Source organism: Aphelocoma coerulescens, chromosome 5 (genome assembly GCF_041296385.1).
Source record: "Aphelocoma coerulescens isolate FSJ_1873_10779 chromosome 5, UR_Acoe_1.0, whole genome shotgun sequence".
Taxonomy (NCBI): Eukaryota; Metazoa; Chordata; class Aves; order Passeriformes; family Corvidae; genus Aphelocoma; species Aphelocoma coerulescens.
In genome coordinates, this window is record NC_091019.1 from 2014999 (window position 1) to 2034516 (window position 19518).

A 19518-nucleotide genomic window follows, 5' to 3' on the forward strand; every position below is an offset into this window, starting at 1 on the left:
ATTAACCACCAGGTGCTAAGTGGATGCTTCCTGCAAATATCCGAAATCTTTGTGGTGTTGTGTGCAGGTTGCAGCTGGAGTTGCCCTGGCATTGCCTCCCAGCGGGGCAGGATTGCGCCCCAGGAAGTTCTCCAGCCAGAAGTCCCTCGGTATACGGATTATTTTTTAAAAAAAAGTTTAGTTTGTCTTGTTTTTTTCTTTTTTTTCCTGCCCTTTCTGGTTCCTTTGTCTCTCCATGTTCTTATTTTACAGAGGATCCCCTCCCCAGCCCGGCCAGAGCCGCAGCCGCCTTCACGTGCTGCTGCCTCAGGCGCTGCTCCCGTGCTGGCTCAGGAATGTGATCAAAGCCCGGCTCAGCAGGAATTGTTGCGGGCCTGCTCTGTTTAATCGCTGCCGCTGCGAGCAAAGCTGCCCCTGCTCCTTGAGGGGAGCGCTCGCTGCAGCCCGGGAGGAAAAGAGCCGAGGAGAAGCTGCGCCCTTTGCAGGAGAAGCGCTGGGAGCAGAGGGGAGAGCGGGCAAAGGGAGCGAGAGCAGCGGGGCGGCGTCAGCGCTGATCCGTCCGCGGGCAGGGCGGCATCACAAATAGTCCCTCCGGGGGATCACTCCGCGGTCGGGACCGCAGCACCGCGGGTGCCTCCGGCGGATCCCTCTGTTATAAATGGGATTGTGATGTTGGCTTTTCGCGTGTTACATCATTGTTATGAATGGGAGGTAAGTAAAGACGGGCCCGGGCGGTGAGCGAGGAGCGGGGAAACGGGATGGGGAACGGGAGAACGGGATGGGGAACGGGGGAGCGGGATGGGGAACGGGATGGGGAACGGGGAACGGGATGGGGAACGGGATGGGGAACGGGGAACGGGATGGGGGAACTGGGGAGCGGGATGGGGAACGGGGAACGGGATGGGGGAACTGGGGAGCGGGATGGGGGATCGACGGAACCGGATGGGGAGCGGGGGAACGGGATGGGGAACGGGGGAACGGGATGGGGAACGGGATGGGGAACGGGATGGGGAACGGGGAACGGGATGGGGAACGGGGGAACGGGGAACGGGATGGGGAACGGGGATACGAGATGGGGAACGGGATGGGGAACGGGGGAACGGGATGGGGAACGGGGGAACGGGTGAACGGGTGGGGAACGGGATGGGGGAGCGGGGGAACGGGATGAGGAATGGGAGAACGGGATGGGGAGCGGCATCGGGGGTGCCCCGTCCCCCGGAGCTGTGCGGATGCCGCGGCCGTGGGGGTGGCAGAGCCTCCGCCCACCCCGGGCGCTTCCCACCCTCTGCGATCCCGGCCTGAGCCGGGCTCTTCCCTGCAGGGATTACGAGGCTCAGATCCGGCATTTCCGAGGGCCCGAGCCGCGGGAGCCGTGGGACGGCTGAGCACGGCCCTGGCTCGGGGTGCCCCATCCCTGCCCCGCTGTTGCCCCGTCCCTGCCCCATCCCTGCCCCGCTGTTGCCCCGTCCCTGGCTCGGAGCTGACTCCGGAATGGTTTGCAGGTTCCTGCAGTGGGCAGGGGAATGCCTCCTGCTCCAAGAGAAGCAGAGCCGCTGGCCCGGGCTCCTGGAGGAGCTGCTGAAGGTGTTCGTGGGCGACAAGAGGGACAATGAATTGCTGCCAGGCAGCCCAGGATTGTTCCCAAATGTCATCCCCTGGCTCTGTAAGTTGGTAAGGTCTTGTTCTCCCCAAGCCCATATCCAGAGCCCCGTGCTGGGAATAAAGTAATTCCTGGCTTTCCAATACTAAAAATGCAGCACCAGAGCAGGGTTCTGTTAACCTGATCATTTGGGGGATAGTTGGCAAAAATTGATGGTGGGACAGGTTGGGCTGAGCTTTTAACACTCCCTGGATTCACGGGATCGGGGATTCCAGCGTGCACCACACAGGTTTTTTCAGGGAAATCCCTTGATCCCCAAATCCATATGAGTTCAAAGCAAAAAAGCCCTGGGAGTTGAAGGCAACAGGATGTTTCTTGGGAATGTTGAAGTATTCGGTGTGTCCGAAATGTTGGCTTTGAATTAATGCAGATGGTCCAGGATTGTGTGTTCAGAGTTTAGGCATGGCCAGGTCTGGATTTGCATTTGTGGGCACTGAGTGTTCCTTGTGTCAGCTTTAGGTCTGGATTGGTGGGAATTGTCAGAGAAAAGAGAAGAGAATTGAAATGCACAGCTCTGTTCTTGGAGAAAGGATCAGGATGGGAGAAAAGAGGGTGTGGAACTGCTGGGAGCTCCTGGAGTGAGGGAAAGGATGCAAGAAGTGGAAACAAAAGCTGTGGAACAAAGCCCAAAAAGGGGGCTGTAAGTTTGTCTCATACCTCTTTAAACTTTCAAGAAGTGTCATCTAAGGTGATCTGATGCAATGTTCCCTTTGGATAAATAATTTTAATAGTTTTCTGGGTATGATATGAGACCCTTTATCCCAGCTCACCCATCTGTGCTCATTTGTCTCTTGTATCTAATTTAAATCATCAGTGTCGTATGGTGGGAGTTTTTTACTTATAAGGATGCTAGAAGGAATTAGAGCAAGGGCTTGGATCTGAACCCCACTGGCCTCTGCCTTTGCTGTTTTGTCTGCCATAGCATTTCCCAGTTCAGGGATGGTGTTACCCTGGGAGTGTCCCCTACAATGCATTATAGCCACTTTTGAAGGTTTTACCACTGCTTCCAGTAACTGCATGATTTCAGTAGCATGCTTGATTTCTTTCTTCTGTGAGGTTAATAAACCTCTTTCTTTCCAGATAGCCCCGTGAGCGTGTACCACCCCAAAGGCATACCTTGAGTCAGTCCAAATGTTGAGAGGTTTTCCTTTGGCCAATGCCAAGGCTCGAGTTAGGGCTGTTATTTCAGCCTTTTGAGCTGATGTCCCCACAGGTAATGGTTTTGCCTCAATGTCAGTGTCTGTGGCTGTAACTGCATACCCAGCGAGCCGCTCACCATCCTTGACATAACTGCTCCCGTCACTGAACCAGTTTCCTGCATTTTCTAGCAGAGAGTCCTTTAGGTCTGGGCAGCTGGAGTAAACTGCCTCCATGGTTTCAATGCAGTCATGCTGAACAGGCTCCTCAGCAGCCTTGCCCTGGAGGTAAGCTGCTGGGTTTAAAACCTTGGTTACTTGGATACTCACATCCTCTGATTCTGCCAGGACAGCCTGGTATTTGAGAAAGCGAGATGGGGTTAACCAGTGATTTCCTTTCTGTGTGAGCACTGCTGACACTGTGTGAGAGACAAAAACAGTTCTCTGCTGGCCCAGGGTGAACTTGCAAGCTTCTTCTATGTTCAGGATCACGGCTGCCACTGCACACAGGCAGGGGGCTCTCCTTGGCTGACCACATCCAGCTGCTTGGAGAAATAAGCCACTGGCCTTTTGTAGGGTCCCAGCTTCTGTGCCAAAAGTCCCAGCTCCAGTCCTTGTCTCTCATGTGAGAACAACAGAAAAGGTTTAGTGACATCTGGTATGCCCAGTGCTGGAGCTTGCATCAACTCACGTCTCAGAGTTACAAATGCATTATTAGTCTCTGGTGTCTAGCATAGGTGAGGTCCCCCAGTCTCTTTTAGGAGTTGGTATAAAGGTTTCACAGTGAGTCCATAGTTGTAGATCCATAATCTACACCATCCTGTCATTCCCAGAAAAGTTCTCAGTTCTTTGGTTGTGGTTGGCCTGGGCATTTGACAAATTGCCTCTTTCCTGTTGTCTCCCAGGGCTCTCTCCCCTCCTGCCAGTTCATACCCCAGATATGTAACTTTCTGGAGGACTAGCTGAGCCTTTTCAGGGGAGACTCTGTATCCACTTAGTCCCAGAAAATTTAAAAGACTTACAGTCCAGTTCTTGCAGTCTTCACGGGTCCTTGTTGCTATCAGTAGATCATCAATGTACTGCAGGAGTGTACCTTCTCCAAGTGGCAGTGTCCAGGCTTCCAGTTCCTTGGCTAATTGATTTCCAAATATCATGGGTCTTGAATCTTTGTGGCAATACAGTCTATGTAAGTTGGCTTTTTCTCCCTCTTCTGGGGTTTTCCCATTCAAAGGCAAAAATTTCCTGACTGCTTTCAGCTAATGGCAAACAAAAGAAGGCATCTTTTAAATCTAAAACTGAAAACCACACCCAATCACTTTGTAATTTTGTGAGTACAGTGTCCTCAGGTCCTGAACTAATCAGTAACTTCCATTTGGCTTTTGTACTGGTAGAATTGGGGGTATTGCAGGAAGATCTACACTCTCTCAATAACCTCTGATCAATAAATTTAGTAATTACTGGTTCTATTCCTACTCATGCTTCATGCCTTAGTGGATATTGTTTAACTGACACTGGTTGTGCCCCTTCCAGTAGTTCAGTAATCACTGGGGAGCCCATTTTGATCTCCTTGGAATTTCAACATCTCCTACTAATGGGATCACTTGATTTGTTATTTTACTATCTATGGGTATTTCTCTTCCCTTTATCTAATCTTAGTGGTTTAACTTACACTTTAAAGTCCTAGTCAGGTATCTTCAGGAGGCTTCTTTGGTTGTAGCTTCTTTATACAGTTTTTGTTATAATAATATTCTTACTCTGCTGTATGATTCTATACATTATGAAGGATTAGTTTTTATGATACAAAACTAACACACAAAACATTTTCATACAAAATGTTCTCATGCAAACATATCTTTACATCAGGGCCATGCTCTGTTTTCCAGGAGACAGATTATAGCACTCTTGTCATTTAATCTTGACACAAACTACAAACAGTGGCTTTATTTTTGGTGGGATTAAAAATGAAATGAATTCTTTTTCAAACTCAGTTTGTTTTTGGGTTTTTTTTACCTCAAGTAGCCTTTTTTTTTTTCGTGAATAAATTGCCTTCATCCCATTCTGCACCTACAACTGAGATTGCAGAATGTGCTATAAATAGGAGGGGTGAGGAAAAGTTAAAACATCCTCTTAAGACATATGGCTTGAGATTGAACAGCACTTTAGTTTGAGAGCTGGTAGAAGGCTTTTCTGTATCCCTCTTGGTTTAGGAAGGGGGATTCAATCATTTCTCATGTAGCATTTGCTTGTGTTTTGTCAAGATTCTTTAATTCACTAATTAGAAAATCAAAAAAAATTAGCCAGATTATAATAATTTTGAAGCCTTCTGAGGCAGAACTGGGAAGGTTAGTCCATATTTGTAGGATTTCAAATATGTATCAATTCTTATACCAACTCTCAGGATAATATTGGTTGAGACAAATTATACATCTATAAGACCTTAACCACACCATTTTTCAGTAAAAAGACAAAACAAGTTAGACAAAAATTAAACTCAAGAATATGTAGAATGCTTTAACTTCTATTTGATCTCTCACCAAGTCACTTGTAATGAAAACACAAACAAATTACAAACATTAACCAACTGACAATGCGAGCAATTATGGTGACACTTTACATTTCATTGGTTTTCACACAGCTCCATCTCATGTGTTGGTAGATTCCTATAAAAGAAAAGTGAAAATTTGGCCCACTAGACCGATTATTAAAAAAGAAGTAAAACTTTTTGGGGCTAACACAAAGTGACAGTGAAGCAATGGTTATCACATTTAGGTGTGATTTTGCTGCTTGCAGTTTCCTTGCTCTCAAACTGCTTTCTTTATCTTTGATGTTGGGACATTTGACATTCCTAGAAAAGAGAAAAGAAACAAACTTCCCCAAAAAAACCATATGTCTGAGGGAAACAAGAGTTGAATTGCATTAACTTATTCAAGTGGAGTTTTAGTTTTTATTCTATGAAGTGCTTGTTGCACCACTTTTGTTGTCTCCCACAGGTTTTCGGTGGGGTTTCTTCCAATTGATTCTTCAGTGGAGGGAGTGAGACTGCTTGTAAAAGTTTTGCAAGAGTTGCAGTCTGTGAATCAGGCATTTGGATTGCCTTTTTTTTTTTTTCTTCAGGGTTTTAGTAGGCTTCTGCTTTTCGCCCTGGAGCAGTTTGCCTTATCAGTTTGCTCCTTTTGTTCTAGTGATTTTCCTTTTGGACAAGATCAAGTTCGGCAGCAAGCAATGTTACTGCCTAAAACCCTTTTTTTTTTTTTTTTTTTTTTTTTCACCAAGTCCACCCCATTTTTTTTTTTCCAAGTCCACCCCAGGAGTAGAGAGGTGACTAACAAATTAACCACGGAAGAATAGCAAAATATTTTCCCCCTAGGTTTCTCTACAGCCCCCGCAGACGAGGCTGCATGACAAATACCTGGGCCTGCACAGGGACAACACCATCCCCACAAGGCAGCAGCTGCAGAATTGGCCGCAGGATTAGAATCTGCTAATTCTAGTTTTCCACAATAAACCACAGACTGGTGGCGGGGTTCCCCACAAGATAGGAGCTCCGGATTCGCCTCAGGTCTGAAACCTGCCAATTTTGGCTTTTCACAACAAAACACAAAAGGCACAGGGGCACGGGTCCCCTCCAAACAGGAGCCTTTCAGCTCTGCACAAGCACCACCTAACAGGAGCCTTACAGCTCTGCACAAAACACTGAGCAGAAAAGGGAACTAAACACCCAAACCTATTAACCACAATGTCCACAATTCTTACAACCTCTGCCATCACCTTTGCCATTGCTTTTGCCTTTTCCTCATCTCTTCTTACGTACACATACACTTGCTGTACTTTTCTAACCAGTTCCTCTCAAATTTCTCACTATTCTCTGCCACTCTCCCCTTACTCTAACATTATCTGCACTTTCATTTTTTTTTTATTCTTGCTCTTTCTAGTCTGACACCAAGCTCTCTCCTCTGGCAGCTTGGACACCACCCACTCCATCTAGTAGAAGTACAATACCACTTTCTCTCACAATTAATACATGCACACAAATACAAGCTTCACAACTGTTTTCATACACCAAACACAGGATTTCAAATGGGAAATCAGATGGAGCTACATTAGAAAGGCGTTGGGGGTCTGGATGTTTTCAATTCAATAGCTAAAATCTTTTCTTCTCTAAAATCTGCCCGTCTTCAGACAGTAAGGTTGAATTCCAAACCAATGGTTTATATGATTTATCTTCACTCACTCTTTGCCAAACGCTTCGCTTTTCTCTGGCCGAGCCCGTGGCCGGGGTACGGAACCGCAGATAGAGCCCCTCACTCGCTTCGCACCTTGGCAGCACGTCTCAGCCACTCTCACTCACACAGCAGCACAATAGCAACAGACAAAACAAAAATAGCAGTACAATAGTACACGACAGCGGGGTCCAACCCCTTAAAGGTACCTTTCACAGTGAGGTCCAACCCCGGGGGATCCAACCCCTTTAAAAGTACTTTTCCTCTTGCCCAGGACTAATTTTGGGAGACCCAGTCTTCCTTGGGACTTTCAACCCACTCTCAGGGACTCGAACCCTGGACCTGCAGATATTTTTGTGTTTGTGAAAATTCAGGGTGGTGACTGGGATCTCTGCTTACCCCTGGATCCGGCAGCCGGGCAGAGAGGGTCCCATCTCGGGGTGCCAGATGAATCGTGCCTCAACCGGGCCAGGAGACACTTCAGAGACAGAGTCAGAGAAGCGGGTATTTGCTTTATTCGGCGCGCCGGGTGTGTGGGGATCGCTCCTCCAAACACACACCTGGTGCTCCCCACAACACAGTATTAAGGGTTAAATTATGAATATTCATCACATTCCTGGGGACAGGTGTGGTTAAACAAATTATTTCTCGGAAGTCATTAATATCATTAGCATACGGGTCACGCATGCGCTGTGTGTCCTGGTGGTCGCACTGAGGAAGGCCTCTCCTCTTCCTCGGGGGTCTTTCTGATGAAGGCCAGTAGTCATCCTCGCAGTGAACTTTTCACCTTTCTCCCTGGGCATGCGTAGTCCTTTGAGGGATGATTCAGCAATCTCTGAGATAATCCTTGTCCCCTCTATCTTGACAAGATTAGGGTGAATTCGGCTTCTTAGGTTTTGTAATTAACATCTTCTGTCTGAACTAACATTTGCTGTCTCCCAATAGTTAACTTGTGCTTACATGAGTTAGTTATTGACTGCCCCTTCTTCACTCCCTGACAGAGCAAACCTTTCTGCAATCCCAGCAAATCTCTTGGAGAAACTGTGGGATCATAAGGTTTCCCAGGAAAGGAAAACTAAGGACAGAGATGAGGAAAGAGGCTTCCAATTAATAATGATTTGATGGATGTAGGAATGATTCTTGTATGTTTGATGCACCCCTTTTTATTCCTGGGATAATATTAAATGATTTCTTTAAACAATCATTTCGATTTGGGAATTCAAATTAGAGAGGAAATGATGCAAAATAAATGCAGGGAGAGATCACAGAATCATCCTGGAATGGCAGAATAGTTTGGGTGGGAAGGGACCTTAAGGATCACCTCATTCCATCCACAGGGTGCTCCAAGCTGTGACCAGACTGGCCTTGAACACTTCCAGGGATGGGGCAGCCACGATTTCCCTGGGTTTATGGGCACAAGAGGAAATTTCCAGCAGGAAGTGAGGGGTTTCCTTTGCTCTGCCTGGCCCTAGCAGGGCTTTGGGAGGCAGAGGGTGTGGGAACAGGAGCTTTGCCCACTGCCTTGGGGGAGTCTCTGCTGTCCCAAAAGCCAGCAGAGCAAGTGGTTGTGGTTGAACATCCCGTTCAAAGGAGATGCCAGGCCAGGAACGGGAATGGACTGCAGAGCAGGGATGGTGCCCAGCAGAGGGGTGACTGTCCAGGGGGTCCCAGCAGTCCATCCCTGCTGCCCAGGGTTGGGATGAGCAGGCTGGTGACTGTCCCTGTGCTTGCTCTGCAGGATGAGGAAGCCAGGCCTGCTGAGGAGGAAGATGAGGAGGTGTGGGAGGATGGAGACAGCGGCCACCAAAGGCTGGGGAAGGCACAGATCCAGGTAGGAGACGTTGCCTTCCGAGGAGAGGGACTTGTCTGTCCCGTTGGAATTTGGGGCATGAGGCCAGTGGAACAAAGGGTTTGATTCCATTTTCTTACTCGGGTTTTCACGTGCCTTAAGAGAGCTTTGTGAAAATGTCATTATCCCTGATTGAATCTCTGGAAAACAGGGATTGAAGCTTTCAGAAGGGGCCCAACCCTGCCTGCAGGTATCCAAGTGCAGCCCCCACTCCCTGTTTTTGTGTACAGCTGGGATGAGACCTCAGCTGCTGCTACTTGCCCAGTCACAAGTTGTGTAGCTCAGAGCCTCAGCCATGAAGGGCCAGGCTGTGTTTAAAACAGCCCGAGGTACCAGAGAGCTGGAGTCATTTCCTAGCAGGTAACTTGACTTGGAAGCTGCATTCTAAAATTTGTCCACATTTATTTTCTGTCCCCCATGGAGACACCTAAAGAAGCAGAGGTGGGGTGTTCTTGAGAAAAGAGCATCGAACTTCTTTGGTGGTAGTGGGCTTAAAATTAAAGTCTGAGTGGAGGTGCCTTCAGGACACTTCCATTCCAGTATCTGAATGGAATTTAAATGAAGTATTCAAATCCTGACAAGCTTGTATGAACTCCAAAGCCTCTGCAAGTGTTTTACAGCCAGGGAGGGAGATAAGAGTCTGGAGTCTCTCCCCAAAAATTGGCTGCTGGTTTGTTTGGCCAGGCATAGGAATAATTGTGTATTCCCTGGGGAAAGGTTTACTTATGTGCTCTTTTATTTGGTGCCACCTCTCATTTGTTATGGATAAAACCCTCTAGTGAGCAATCAGAACAGGAGTGGGAAAGCCAGGAGCCTTTGACTTCCACAGTGGACTTAATTTCCATGCTTAAATTCAACAATTCAGGACAGGAAAACCCACTTAACCCGTCCCATCTTTGCCAAAAGCTTTGGTGTTTGAGCAGCCAAACCCAAGGGGCTCTGGCCCCACCAGCCTGTACTGGAGGGCCCCTGGTCCTGCCTGTGGTGTGGGATGAATCTCCAATTGTCCCCAGAGGGGGCTGCCCTGGTCCCTGCAGTGCCCAGCACCTGAGACACAGAGAGAGCCCTGTCCAAAGGGCCCTTTGGCACCTTGTCAGGAATGTGGCAGCAGCCCCAGGAGCAGGCTGGAGGTGAGACCTGGGGCTGTGTTTGAGCCTGACCAGCTCAGCTCAGTGTTTACCTGTGGGGGGAGCTTGGCCCCCCACGCTGAGTTGAAGCGGGATCAGGGTGACAGATGCTGCATTTTGGGCACCCTGAGAGTTTCTCTCCCCCCTGGAGCTTTCCTGCAGGGATGGGGCAGGGCAGGGAGCAGAATTAACCCTGCACCTCCCGTGGACACTGCTGGCCTTTGTCTCTCTGTTGTGCCATCAGCCTGGGGGAATTTGCTGCTGCCGCTGCCACCCCACCTGGGGGCTGCGTGCTCCTGGCAGCCCTTCCCAGCCCCACACCCGAGCTCCAGCGGTGCCTCCGGGCTGTGTTGGGAGCGTTTGCTGGGAATGGGCCTCATCCCTGGAGTATCCTTTCCTTCCAGAGTGGATGGACAGAGCTGCTGGGCTTGTCAGCTTCAGAGTTTGATTGCAAAAGTCACTGCAGGGAAGAATGACAAGGAGGTTTGTCAGAGTGGTGCTGTCAGACCCCACCTGCCAGTCTGTGCTTTGGGTTGGAGGTTGTTGTGTATTGGCCCTGCAGGCAAGGAATGTCCCCTTCCCACCTCAGCCCAGCAGCTCCCAAGGGCTCTTCCTGGAGTACTGATTCTTTGCTTCCCTTTGGGATCACTTCATCTGCACCCTTCCATGAGCAATTCCTTGGCTTCTCCTGGAGAAAACCCCACGGCAGAGGCAGTCTGCAAAGGAGCCCAGAGCTGTGCTTGGAGCAGAGAGTGCTGAGAGCTGCGGGTGCCTCTGCTGCCCCAGGCTGGCAATATCCCCATGGAACAGACTGGGCAAATGGCATTAGAGGGAGCACAATCCCTTCAGGGAAGGGGTTTTCTCCTGTGCAGATCAGGCACAGGGCAGGAAGGGAACTTTGGAAATCAGCTGCTTTCCCCCAGAAAGCATCACTCACATCAGCATGGATGACATGACCTGTGCCCACCGCTCACCATGCACCCGGCCAGAATCAAGAGCAAAGGTTGGTTTGGGTGTGAGCACTTGAAATAACTTGGAAAGAGAAGAAATCACCTTTTGCTGCTTCTTTCTTTCTTGCACATTCTGGGATTGCCTCTGTGGACATGTGCTGAGCTCTGGAACTGTCAGGCCTTAACAGCTGTGAGTTTGTGTTCTTCTCAGTGGGGAACTGGAAATAATTATTAATTAATTAATTAATTGCAGAAATGTTTTCTGAACCTTTCCCTTTTCCTGGTAGATCTTCTCTCTCTGCCTCTGAATTTACAGCTGTTCCCTGGTGTCATTGGCCCTGCCTGAATTCCTTGCAGCTCCTCACTGGGAAAACCTGGGATAACTTAGAGGGGACAGAGGAGACATTTTCAGCTGAAAACCTGGGGTGGCTGAGAGGGGACACAAGAATTGTTTGTGTAGGAAAATGGGAGGGGATGTCAAGGGGAGCAAGGTGGCATTTTTGAGGGAAAAGCTGAGGAATACGAAGGAGAAAGTGCCCAGATGACCAGGAGGTGCCCACTGCTGTCCCACCAGCTCCTCTCCGTGCCCTGTCCTTGTGTTGCTCCCCAAGGCTCGGTGGGGTCACAGGGCAGTCGAAACCGGTTTTACAACTTTGGCTTCCTCAGAGCTCCACTTCTTGAAGTTATCTCTCTTGAATTTTTTTTTTCTTTACCACAAAGGAATTGACTTTTGTCAAAAAGGTCCACATGAACAATTTTGCAAATGGCTCCTCTTTTCCCCCTGGTTAGAAACACTCCTTCCCTGCAGAATGTCCCGTTCCCCGACTGCCTTCCCTCTTCCGACAGGCTCCTACCTTTCCTCGTTTCACTTCCCTGAGGGGTCATGATCCCTCCAGCAGCAGGGGGATGCTGGTGGTGCTGGTGGCACTGGAATGCTGGCAGTGCTGGTGGGGCAGGTGGGTGCTTGTCAGAAGGAACCATGCCAGGGGGATTTTTGGGATCACAGTCGTGAGGGGCACGATCCCTTTGGGGGAACAGTGTTCTAGAAACCAGAAGGGAGCAGGAAATCCATGCTCCAGTGTGCTCCCGGCAGAGCTTCCCTCCCGCATCGTCCTTGGCACTGCCCCTGCTCCCTTTTCCTGCTGGAATACAGTGTGGGAGGCTGATCCCGTGGATATTTATTGATCTGGTGGCTCAAGGAAACCCTCAGCCACTGCCCCATGGTCCTCCCTCGGTGCAGTTGAAGAGTTCAACGGGCTCAGGGCCCCCATGTCCCCGGTGTCATCACTGCTGCAGGCCGTGTTTTCTTCTGACTCCTGGAAGACCTTCTGGAGGGAGTTCCTGAGGGACTTCATGGAGCGCTGCCTCCAGCTCTTTGTTACAGAGAAGTAGATGAAGGGGTTGATGGTGCTGTGGATGCAGGCGAACAGGAAAATGACCTGGGAGGACACAGTGGTGTAGCCGAGCTGCTGCAGGAAATTCCAGACACTAATGGGGAGAGTGAGGAGCACAATGAGGAAGACAATGATGTCGAGCCTCTTGAGTTGCTGCTGCTGCTGGCAGCTACCCTTGAAATGGATGAAGAGGATTGCACTGGAAATGACCACGGATGGAGCAAAGACGAGGAAGCTGAGGATGTACAGGGAGATGAGAGCCACCCGGCAGTGCTGGTGTTCCTGTGACTGGCACAGGGAAGTCACTGCGGAAATGGCAGCGATGACAGCGATGGACAGGGCCCAGAGCAGGGCACTCACCACCACCCATGACAGGTCCTGGGGAAGGTGGCAGAAGTACCCACGTGGGCAGAGGATGGACCTGCACCTCTCGATGCTGATGGCCGTCAGCCGGTACAGCCCTACGCTGTAGAACAACACGAACAGGAGGAAAAGGAAGCGAATGTATGCTGGGGGCAGGATGGCAGAGCAGGACAAATCCTCCAGCAGGAAAAGCAGGGAAGAGGGGACCATGAAGATGAGGAAGAGGAAGTCGATAATGGCCAGGTCAAGGATGTAGGCAGTGATGGGTTTCATGGTGTCCCTCTTGATGCGGAAGCCGAGGAGCCAGAAGACAGCCGCGTTCCCGGCCACCCCACAGAGGCTGATGAGCAGCGTGGCACCGTGTATGGCCACGTTGGTGACATCTATGTCACACAGATCGGCTCCTTTGGTGGGAGAGGCAGAAGGTGGGGACACGGAGCTCAGCTCCATGGATGGACGCTGGGCAGGCGCTGGGATGTGGCCCCGGCTGTGCTCAGAGTGGATGGGCAGTCAGTGCTTGGAGAATCCAGGGATGGACCAAGTGGCTCCTCAGCAGCTCCCTGCAGCGGGAAGGGTTCGGTGGAGAGAAGTGAGATGTGCAGGGGAGGAGGGTGGTGGGAATGGTGGGGTGGGAGAGGGAGGGGGGAGGGTTGGGCTGCGCAGCAGGAGACTGATAAATAAAATAGGAAATAAAAATATTCAGCTCCCCTGATGTTGCTGAAAGACCAACCAGCCAAAAACATAAAAGTATGTAAAAGTGTGCACACAGGATGATAAACGTGGCTGGAGGCAGTGAAGGAACAAATCTGGAGGCCTGCAGGGGTTCTGGGGCAGTTCTGTAACAAGAAGCAACAGCGCATGGCCAAAGGAAAAGTTCATGGCGAGGTCACCTTTAATATGGCAGCACTCAGTGAATAGGAGCACCAGAGACCCCTCCTGATGAACCTCCAGGATCATGAAAGGACTCCCAGGAGGAGGTGGATGCATGGAAATGAGTCCTAGGAAAGTGATGTTTATGTATCAGACAAGAACCACATTTTAATGCCTCTCTGTGTTTATAGTGGATAAAACCCCTGCTGTAAAGGCTCCCCACACACACAGAACAAGGAGAGATCCTCCTGTGTGTCCTGCACAGGTAAAGAATTCCTGCTTGCTCACGCTTCCCATTGTGTTAGAAAGTTTATTCTGGCCCATTTTGGTATCAAGATGCAGAATGGAAGAGCAGGGCAGAGCAGGGAGGAGCTGGGGAGGGCACTGCGGTCACCAGGAGAGGGCGGCAGGCACAGAGCAGCTGCAGGAGGAGAGGAAGGTGGGGCAGGGAGGAAGGAGAACATTGCACTGACCTGTTCAGTGTGGGGCAGCAGCAGGCACAGGGGCTCTGTCCCGATCAGCGGTGCTTCCTGGCATCCCTTGCTCCTTTGGGATCCACATCCTAAAGCGGCTCCTCGCAGGTCAGGAACACGAAGGAGAAAGTGCCCAGATCACCAGGAGGTGCCCACTGCTGTCCCACCAGCTCCTCTCCGTGCCCTGTCCTCATGTTTTCCCCCAGGCTGGGTGGAGTCACGGGGGAGTTGGAAATTGCGACTTTGGCTTTGTCAGAGCTCCACTTCCCCGGAGTTATTTATCTTGGCATTTTTTTCCTACAGAGGAAATGGCTTTTGTCAGAAGCCCCACGTAAACAATTTTGCAAATGTCTCCTCCTTTCCTCCTGATTAGAAACACTCCTTCCCTGCAGAATGTCCCATTCTCCGACTGACTTCCCTCTCCCAACAGGCTTCTACCATTCCCAGTTTCTCTTCCCTGAGGGGTCATTGTCCCTCCAGTAGCAGAAGGTGCTGGCAACACTGGAATGCTGGCAGTGCTGGCAGTGCTGGCAGTGCTGGCAGTGCTGGTGAGGCAGCTGGCTGCTTCTCAGAAACAACTTCCATTCCGGGAAGAGCTCCGGGATCATTGCCAAAACCTTCCCCGGGCCCAAGGAAGCACAGCTGAGCTGCTTCCTATCCTATCCTATCCTATCCTATCCTATCCTATCCTATCCTATCCTATCCTATCCTATCCTATCCTATCCTATCCTATCCGCATCCCATTCTCATCCTTGCTCTCCATCCCCAACCCCACTCCACCCTTCATCCTATCCCATCCCATTCCCATCCTTGCTCTCCATCCCCAACCCCACTCCACCCTTCATCCTATCCCATCCCATTCCATCCCATCCCCATCCCCATCCCCATCCCCATCCCCATCCCCATCCCCATCCCCATCCCCATCCCCATCCCATCCCATCCCATCCCATCCTATCCCATCCCATCCCACCCCACAGGTTTCCTGCCCGGCAGCCTCTCCCCACCTTGAAGCGCTGCCCGTCGGGCTCTGCTGCTCTCCAGCGCGGACATTTGGGATCAGCAGCATCCAGAGCCTTCCTGACCCCTCCTGACCCCTCGCACACGCCCAGACCCCCCCGGGGCCGCCTTCCCCCCGACAGCCCCGCTCCTGCCCCGCTCCAGCCGGGACCAGGCCCATCTTTGCCGTGGCACTCCCGGAGCAGCCGGGGCCGTGCTGAGCCCCTGGGCCATCCTGCCCGTGCCGCCTGTGCCGGTGCCAGCCCAGCTCCGGGCACTCGGGATCACGGGTGCTCCGGGCAGGTGAATGTGGCCTGGGAACAGCTCTGTGGCCAAGTGAGCAGCAGAGGAACTGAAGGATGCTCTTCCCCGGCACAGCTGCTGCTTTGTGCTCTGGGGCAGCGCTGCCGCTGCTGGGCTTCCTCGGGGAAAACAGCTCCTTTAGGATGTGCTTTGCTGCAAAGGTTTCCCTGAGCTGGGTGTCTGCAGGAGGCGTCGGGATACCAGTGCCAGGAGTTTTCCGTGGTTTCCAGGCTCTTGGACACAGCACGTTTCGGGCAATTTGCCAGCGTGAGGCAGAGCAAAATGGGTGCCATTGGACTCTGCAAGTGCAGTTCAGGCAGACGTTGATCTTTTAACTTTTCCATGGCAGGTGCGAATTCTTGGGCATTTGGGAGTCTGCCTTGACTTGCAGGGATTGAAGGGTTTAGGTGTGGAATGGTTTGGCCAGCTTGCTCCAAGGTATGGTGTAGTTCTGGAAGTGCCCCACAGCTCCCAGGACCGAGGGGCTGCTGGCTGGGTGCTGGTTCTGCTCTGCCCTGGGAACTGGGAGCCCCTGGGAGGGCTGGGGGTGACACCTGGACATGGGCTGGGGAAGCCTGAACTGGGATATTTTCCCCCCTGACGCTGGGTACCGAGGCACCAGGAAAACCCAGGGCTCCAGGATGTTTGAGTGTATCTAAAGGTGCACCTGGACCTTTGCCCTGTGCAACTCTCGAGTTTCTGCCGACCCTCCTGAATTGAGGCTGCTGAGGGCAGTGGAAGATAATTTGTCTTGTTCTGTGCTTCTCTGTTGTTGTTTTTAGCTCCTGCTTGAATTTGAACAGAACCTTTTCCTCTCCAGGTCACCGGCGAGCCTGGGACAGGACCTGAGCCAGAGCTTGTTGGGCCCTGGCAGCGAGAGAGGAGCAGGAAATGGTGCTGGAGAGTTTTTGGGAGTGCTGTGGGTGAGTCTCGTTTGGTGCTGCCCTTTGTTCCTGGGGGGCCCTCGCGGAGCGCTGGGGCCGCGCCGCATCGGTGCCCAGCTGGGCGCGGGCGCTCGCCCCTTCCAGCCCTGGGGGGTGAGAGCTGCGCCCGCGCTGCTGCTGGCACAGGAGGCAGAGCTGGGCCAGGGCAGCTCCTGCGCTGCGGGGCTGCAGAACCCGCGGGTTCCTCTCTCTCCCCGGGGCGCTCCGGCTGCTGCAGCTCTCTGGCCCAGGCCCCTGAGAGGCGCTGGGCTATTGCTGGCCCGTGGCTCCCAGAGGTGCCCCTGAGATGGGGGTGAACTCTCAGCACAGTAGTTCATTGGGTTCGTTGTTTGTCTGAGCAAAATGTCCACTGAATTAGTTGGAGCCCTCAGATTTCGATGAACCTTCTTTCTAGAGTTAATGACTTCACAGAAGTAAACCCAGTAATTGAATCAATGTGGCACAAATTTCAGGAGCAGTTGGGGATATGCAGCTGCACCTGGTTATGTTGGGCAGGCTGGTGGGAAGGGCTTTCTCCCAGGCCTGGGCATCCTCAAGACACCTCAAGGATGTTTTTTAAACGTTTGTTGTCTTTTGTTTCCCAGCCCAGGGCCAAGCTGGAGAAAAGGTAGAGAGAGTGGAGAGTGGGAGTCCCAGGTTTAGATCTGCCTTTGGATTCCAGTTCCTCCCGGGGGGTCTGCGCTGCTCAAAGTACAAAGGAAGGAGATGTTGGAGTACCTGTTTGCTCCCCTGTGGAGCTTGGAAGAGATGCTGAGGGTGAAATTCCAGGGAAGCTGCGCTTGCAGAGCGACTGGAGTGCGAAGCAGTGGCAGCTGTTTGCCCTGGGCCGGTTTCCCCCCTTCACTTCGGTTCCCTGCTGCTCCTGGTAATCCCTCAGCACCTTTGCTTTTGCAGGTGCTTTGCTGAAGGGTTTCTGAATGTGGCAGTGAGCTTTTCTGTTCCTGTTTCTATGGAGGATCTGTTTCAGGAAATGTCTCCTTATCTGGATGGATTCAGAAGTCCCTGTTACAGGTTAATTGCAGTGAAGAAAAAGAAAAGAAGCCAATAGCCTGGACTGGGATGCCCCAGGCCCCTGCCAAGCACAGGGGTTGTTGCTGGGTGTTTATTCTGCAGTCCTGTGTGCTCAGGTCTTGTTCTGAACTGCTCAGCCATAAATGCCACTGCAGGAAGAACAGTGTTGGGGAAGATGAAACAGGAAAGCCTTATAAATATGATTGCCTGACAAAAGATTTTGGGAATATGAAAACTATAAGCGACATCGAAATGAAAGCCACCTTTGAGATACGAAGTCTTAGTTACTGAACAACTGGAAAACAACGGTATGGCCGGCTGAAGGTAATCCCCTCTTGATTGAACAATACCCTCTGCTTGCAGACAGGTCCAAGGGTCAGAGCAGACCCTACTAGCTCAGCTGAAGGGGTCCAAGGAGTAGTTTTTAGGAGTTAAAATGTAACACTCTATGGTAATGTAATAACTCTTATAGGCTGTATGTAAATGCTATAGGATTTGTACCTTGTATTAGATTGGCTAGTGAGAATTAGAATATTCAGTACAGAAGATGATTTATTGTATTGTAACAAGGACCTCGCTCTCTTGCTCTTAGCTCTTAGCTCTCTTGCTCTCTCTCTCTCTCTCTCTTACACCTTGGGCCTGCTTGGAGCTGCAGCTGGCAGCTCTAAGCAGTGCCCTTGTGCCCACGCCCTTTCCAATAAACAGCGTGCTCCAAGATCTGACTTCAGAGATCTCTCGTCTCCGTCCGTCCGTCTCCGGCCGGGCCCGACCAACCCACACCACCCTCAGCTCCTACAAACAGGAAACCCCACAGTTCCTGTGGAGTGTTTGTCTGCACTGACTTTGTGCTGCAGCCTGAACTGTGTCCGAAATGTTTAGGCATGGCCAGGTCTGGATTTGCATTTGTGGGCACTGAGTGTTCCTTGTGTCAGCTTTAGCTCTGGATTGCTGGGAATTGTCAGAGAAAAGCGAAGGGAATTGAAATGCAGAGCTCTGTTCTTGGAGAAAGGATCAGGATGGGAGAAAAGAGGGTGTGGAACTGCTGGGAGCTCCTGGAGTGAGGGAAAGGATGCAAGAGTTGGAAACAAAAGCTGTGGAACAAAGCCCGAAAAGGGGACAGGGCAGGGTGGTCACCTCGGGGGGGTAAAGAGGGAAAGAATCCCTGCTCCAGGAATCCAGCAGGGGCCAGGAGAGGATCATTTTCCATCCACTGCTCTCAGTGGGATTCTAATAATGAAGGTCCAAGGGAATGCTTTGTTTGTTCTTAGGTTTGGAATGAAAGGTGCTCTTCCAGAGGGGAATATTCACCTGTTAAAATTCTGTTGGATACAGGAAAAGAGGGAGGAAGCAGCTGGGGAATGAACGGGTGGATTTTTGGTGGATACAGGCAAAGGCATGGGCAGGGGCTCTTAGGTAAAATACACTTCATGGGGCACCCCCAGGAAAAGCCTCAACTGCCCTTTTTTTCCAAGCTCTGACATTCCAGAGGAGTAAGCAGTGGTCAGCACTTCAATTTCTCTATTCCTTGGATGCCCAGTGCTTTGTTGGGAAGAGGTGACATTTGGAAAGGAACAAATCCGGGGATATAATTCCTGATAGTGAGGCCCTGGTTTTGATATCCTTCCAGCACCCGAACGCAACAGAGGGAATCCTGGAGGAGGAGGTGGAAAACGCTGTCGCTCCGTTGGTGGAATTCCTGGGAAATGGAAAGCAGCAGAAGCAGCAAGAACAGAGTTGGAAGCAGGCTCCAGCCGGGTAAGGCAGACACCAAATCCTTTGGAATTAGAACTGGGCAGGGGTGGGAAGAATTAATTCTTCCATTCGTAGCCCATGGATTCCTGAGCAGGATCCTGGCAGGGAAGACTGCAGGGATCAGCCTGGGGACTGTTCCCGGCTGGGGGCAGCGAGGCTTGGAATTGGCTGGAGGGAAGAAAGGGGGATCCTTTGAGCACAAGGATCAGCTGTGAAATGTGGAGATGGCATCAGACAATTCCTCGGGAGGGTTCGGTTCCTGGGCCAAATGGATCTCCTGCCTTGTGAAGGAGCTCAGAGATCTGGGAAGAGCCCAACCAGTGCAGGGAATGGACTGGCAGATAAAACTGCTGGGGAACGGTGGGGAAAAGCATCGAACAGGGGGCCTTGTTTTGTACAGGAATGGTACAAAAAATATCCAAAGAGCAGGAATCCAATGGGATTTACATATTCCTTGGAGACCACATTCC

General features: G+C 51.2%; 1 protein-coding gene across 2 annotated transcripts; it reads right to left on the bottom strand.

Annotated features, from left to right (window-relative positions):
* Positions 1-8842: 8842 nt before the first annotated feature.
* Positions 8843-14559, bottom strand: LOC138111065 (mas-related G-protein coupled receptor member H-like). Of its 2 annotated transcripts, XM_069016260.1 has the most exons (4): positions 14043-14559; positions 11797-13259; positions 11046-11160; positions 8843-10452 (listed from the first exon to the last, which is right to left on the bottom strand). In XM_069016260.1, exon 2 carries the CDS (start codon positions 13147-13149, stop codon positions 12121-12123), a length of 1029 nt encoding a protein of 342 aa, XP_068872361.1. In that variant the 5' UTR covers positions 13150-13259; positions 14043-14559; the 3' UTR covers positions 8843-10452; positions 11046-11160; positions 11797-12120. The 2 variants fall into 2 exon arrangements, with proteins under 2 accessions (XP_068872361.1, XP_068872359.1); XM_069016258.1 differs by lacking the exon at positions 14043-14559 and having other exon boundaries at positions 11797-13324.
* Positions 14560-19518: the final 4959 nt, after the last annotated feature.

What these genes read in the sequence shown, in the direction of transcription:
- LOC138111065 (XM_069016260.1), bottom strand. Translation starts at nt 13,149, where the DNA reads ATGGAGCTGAGCTCCGTGTCCCCACCTTCTGCCTCTCCCACCAAAGGA.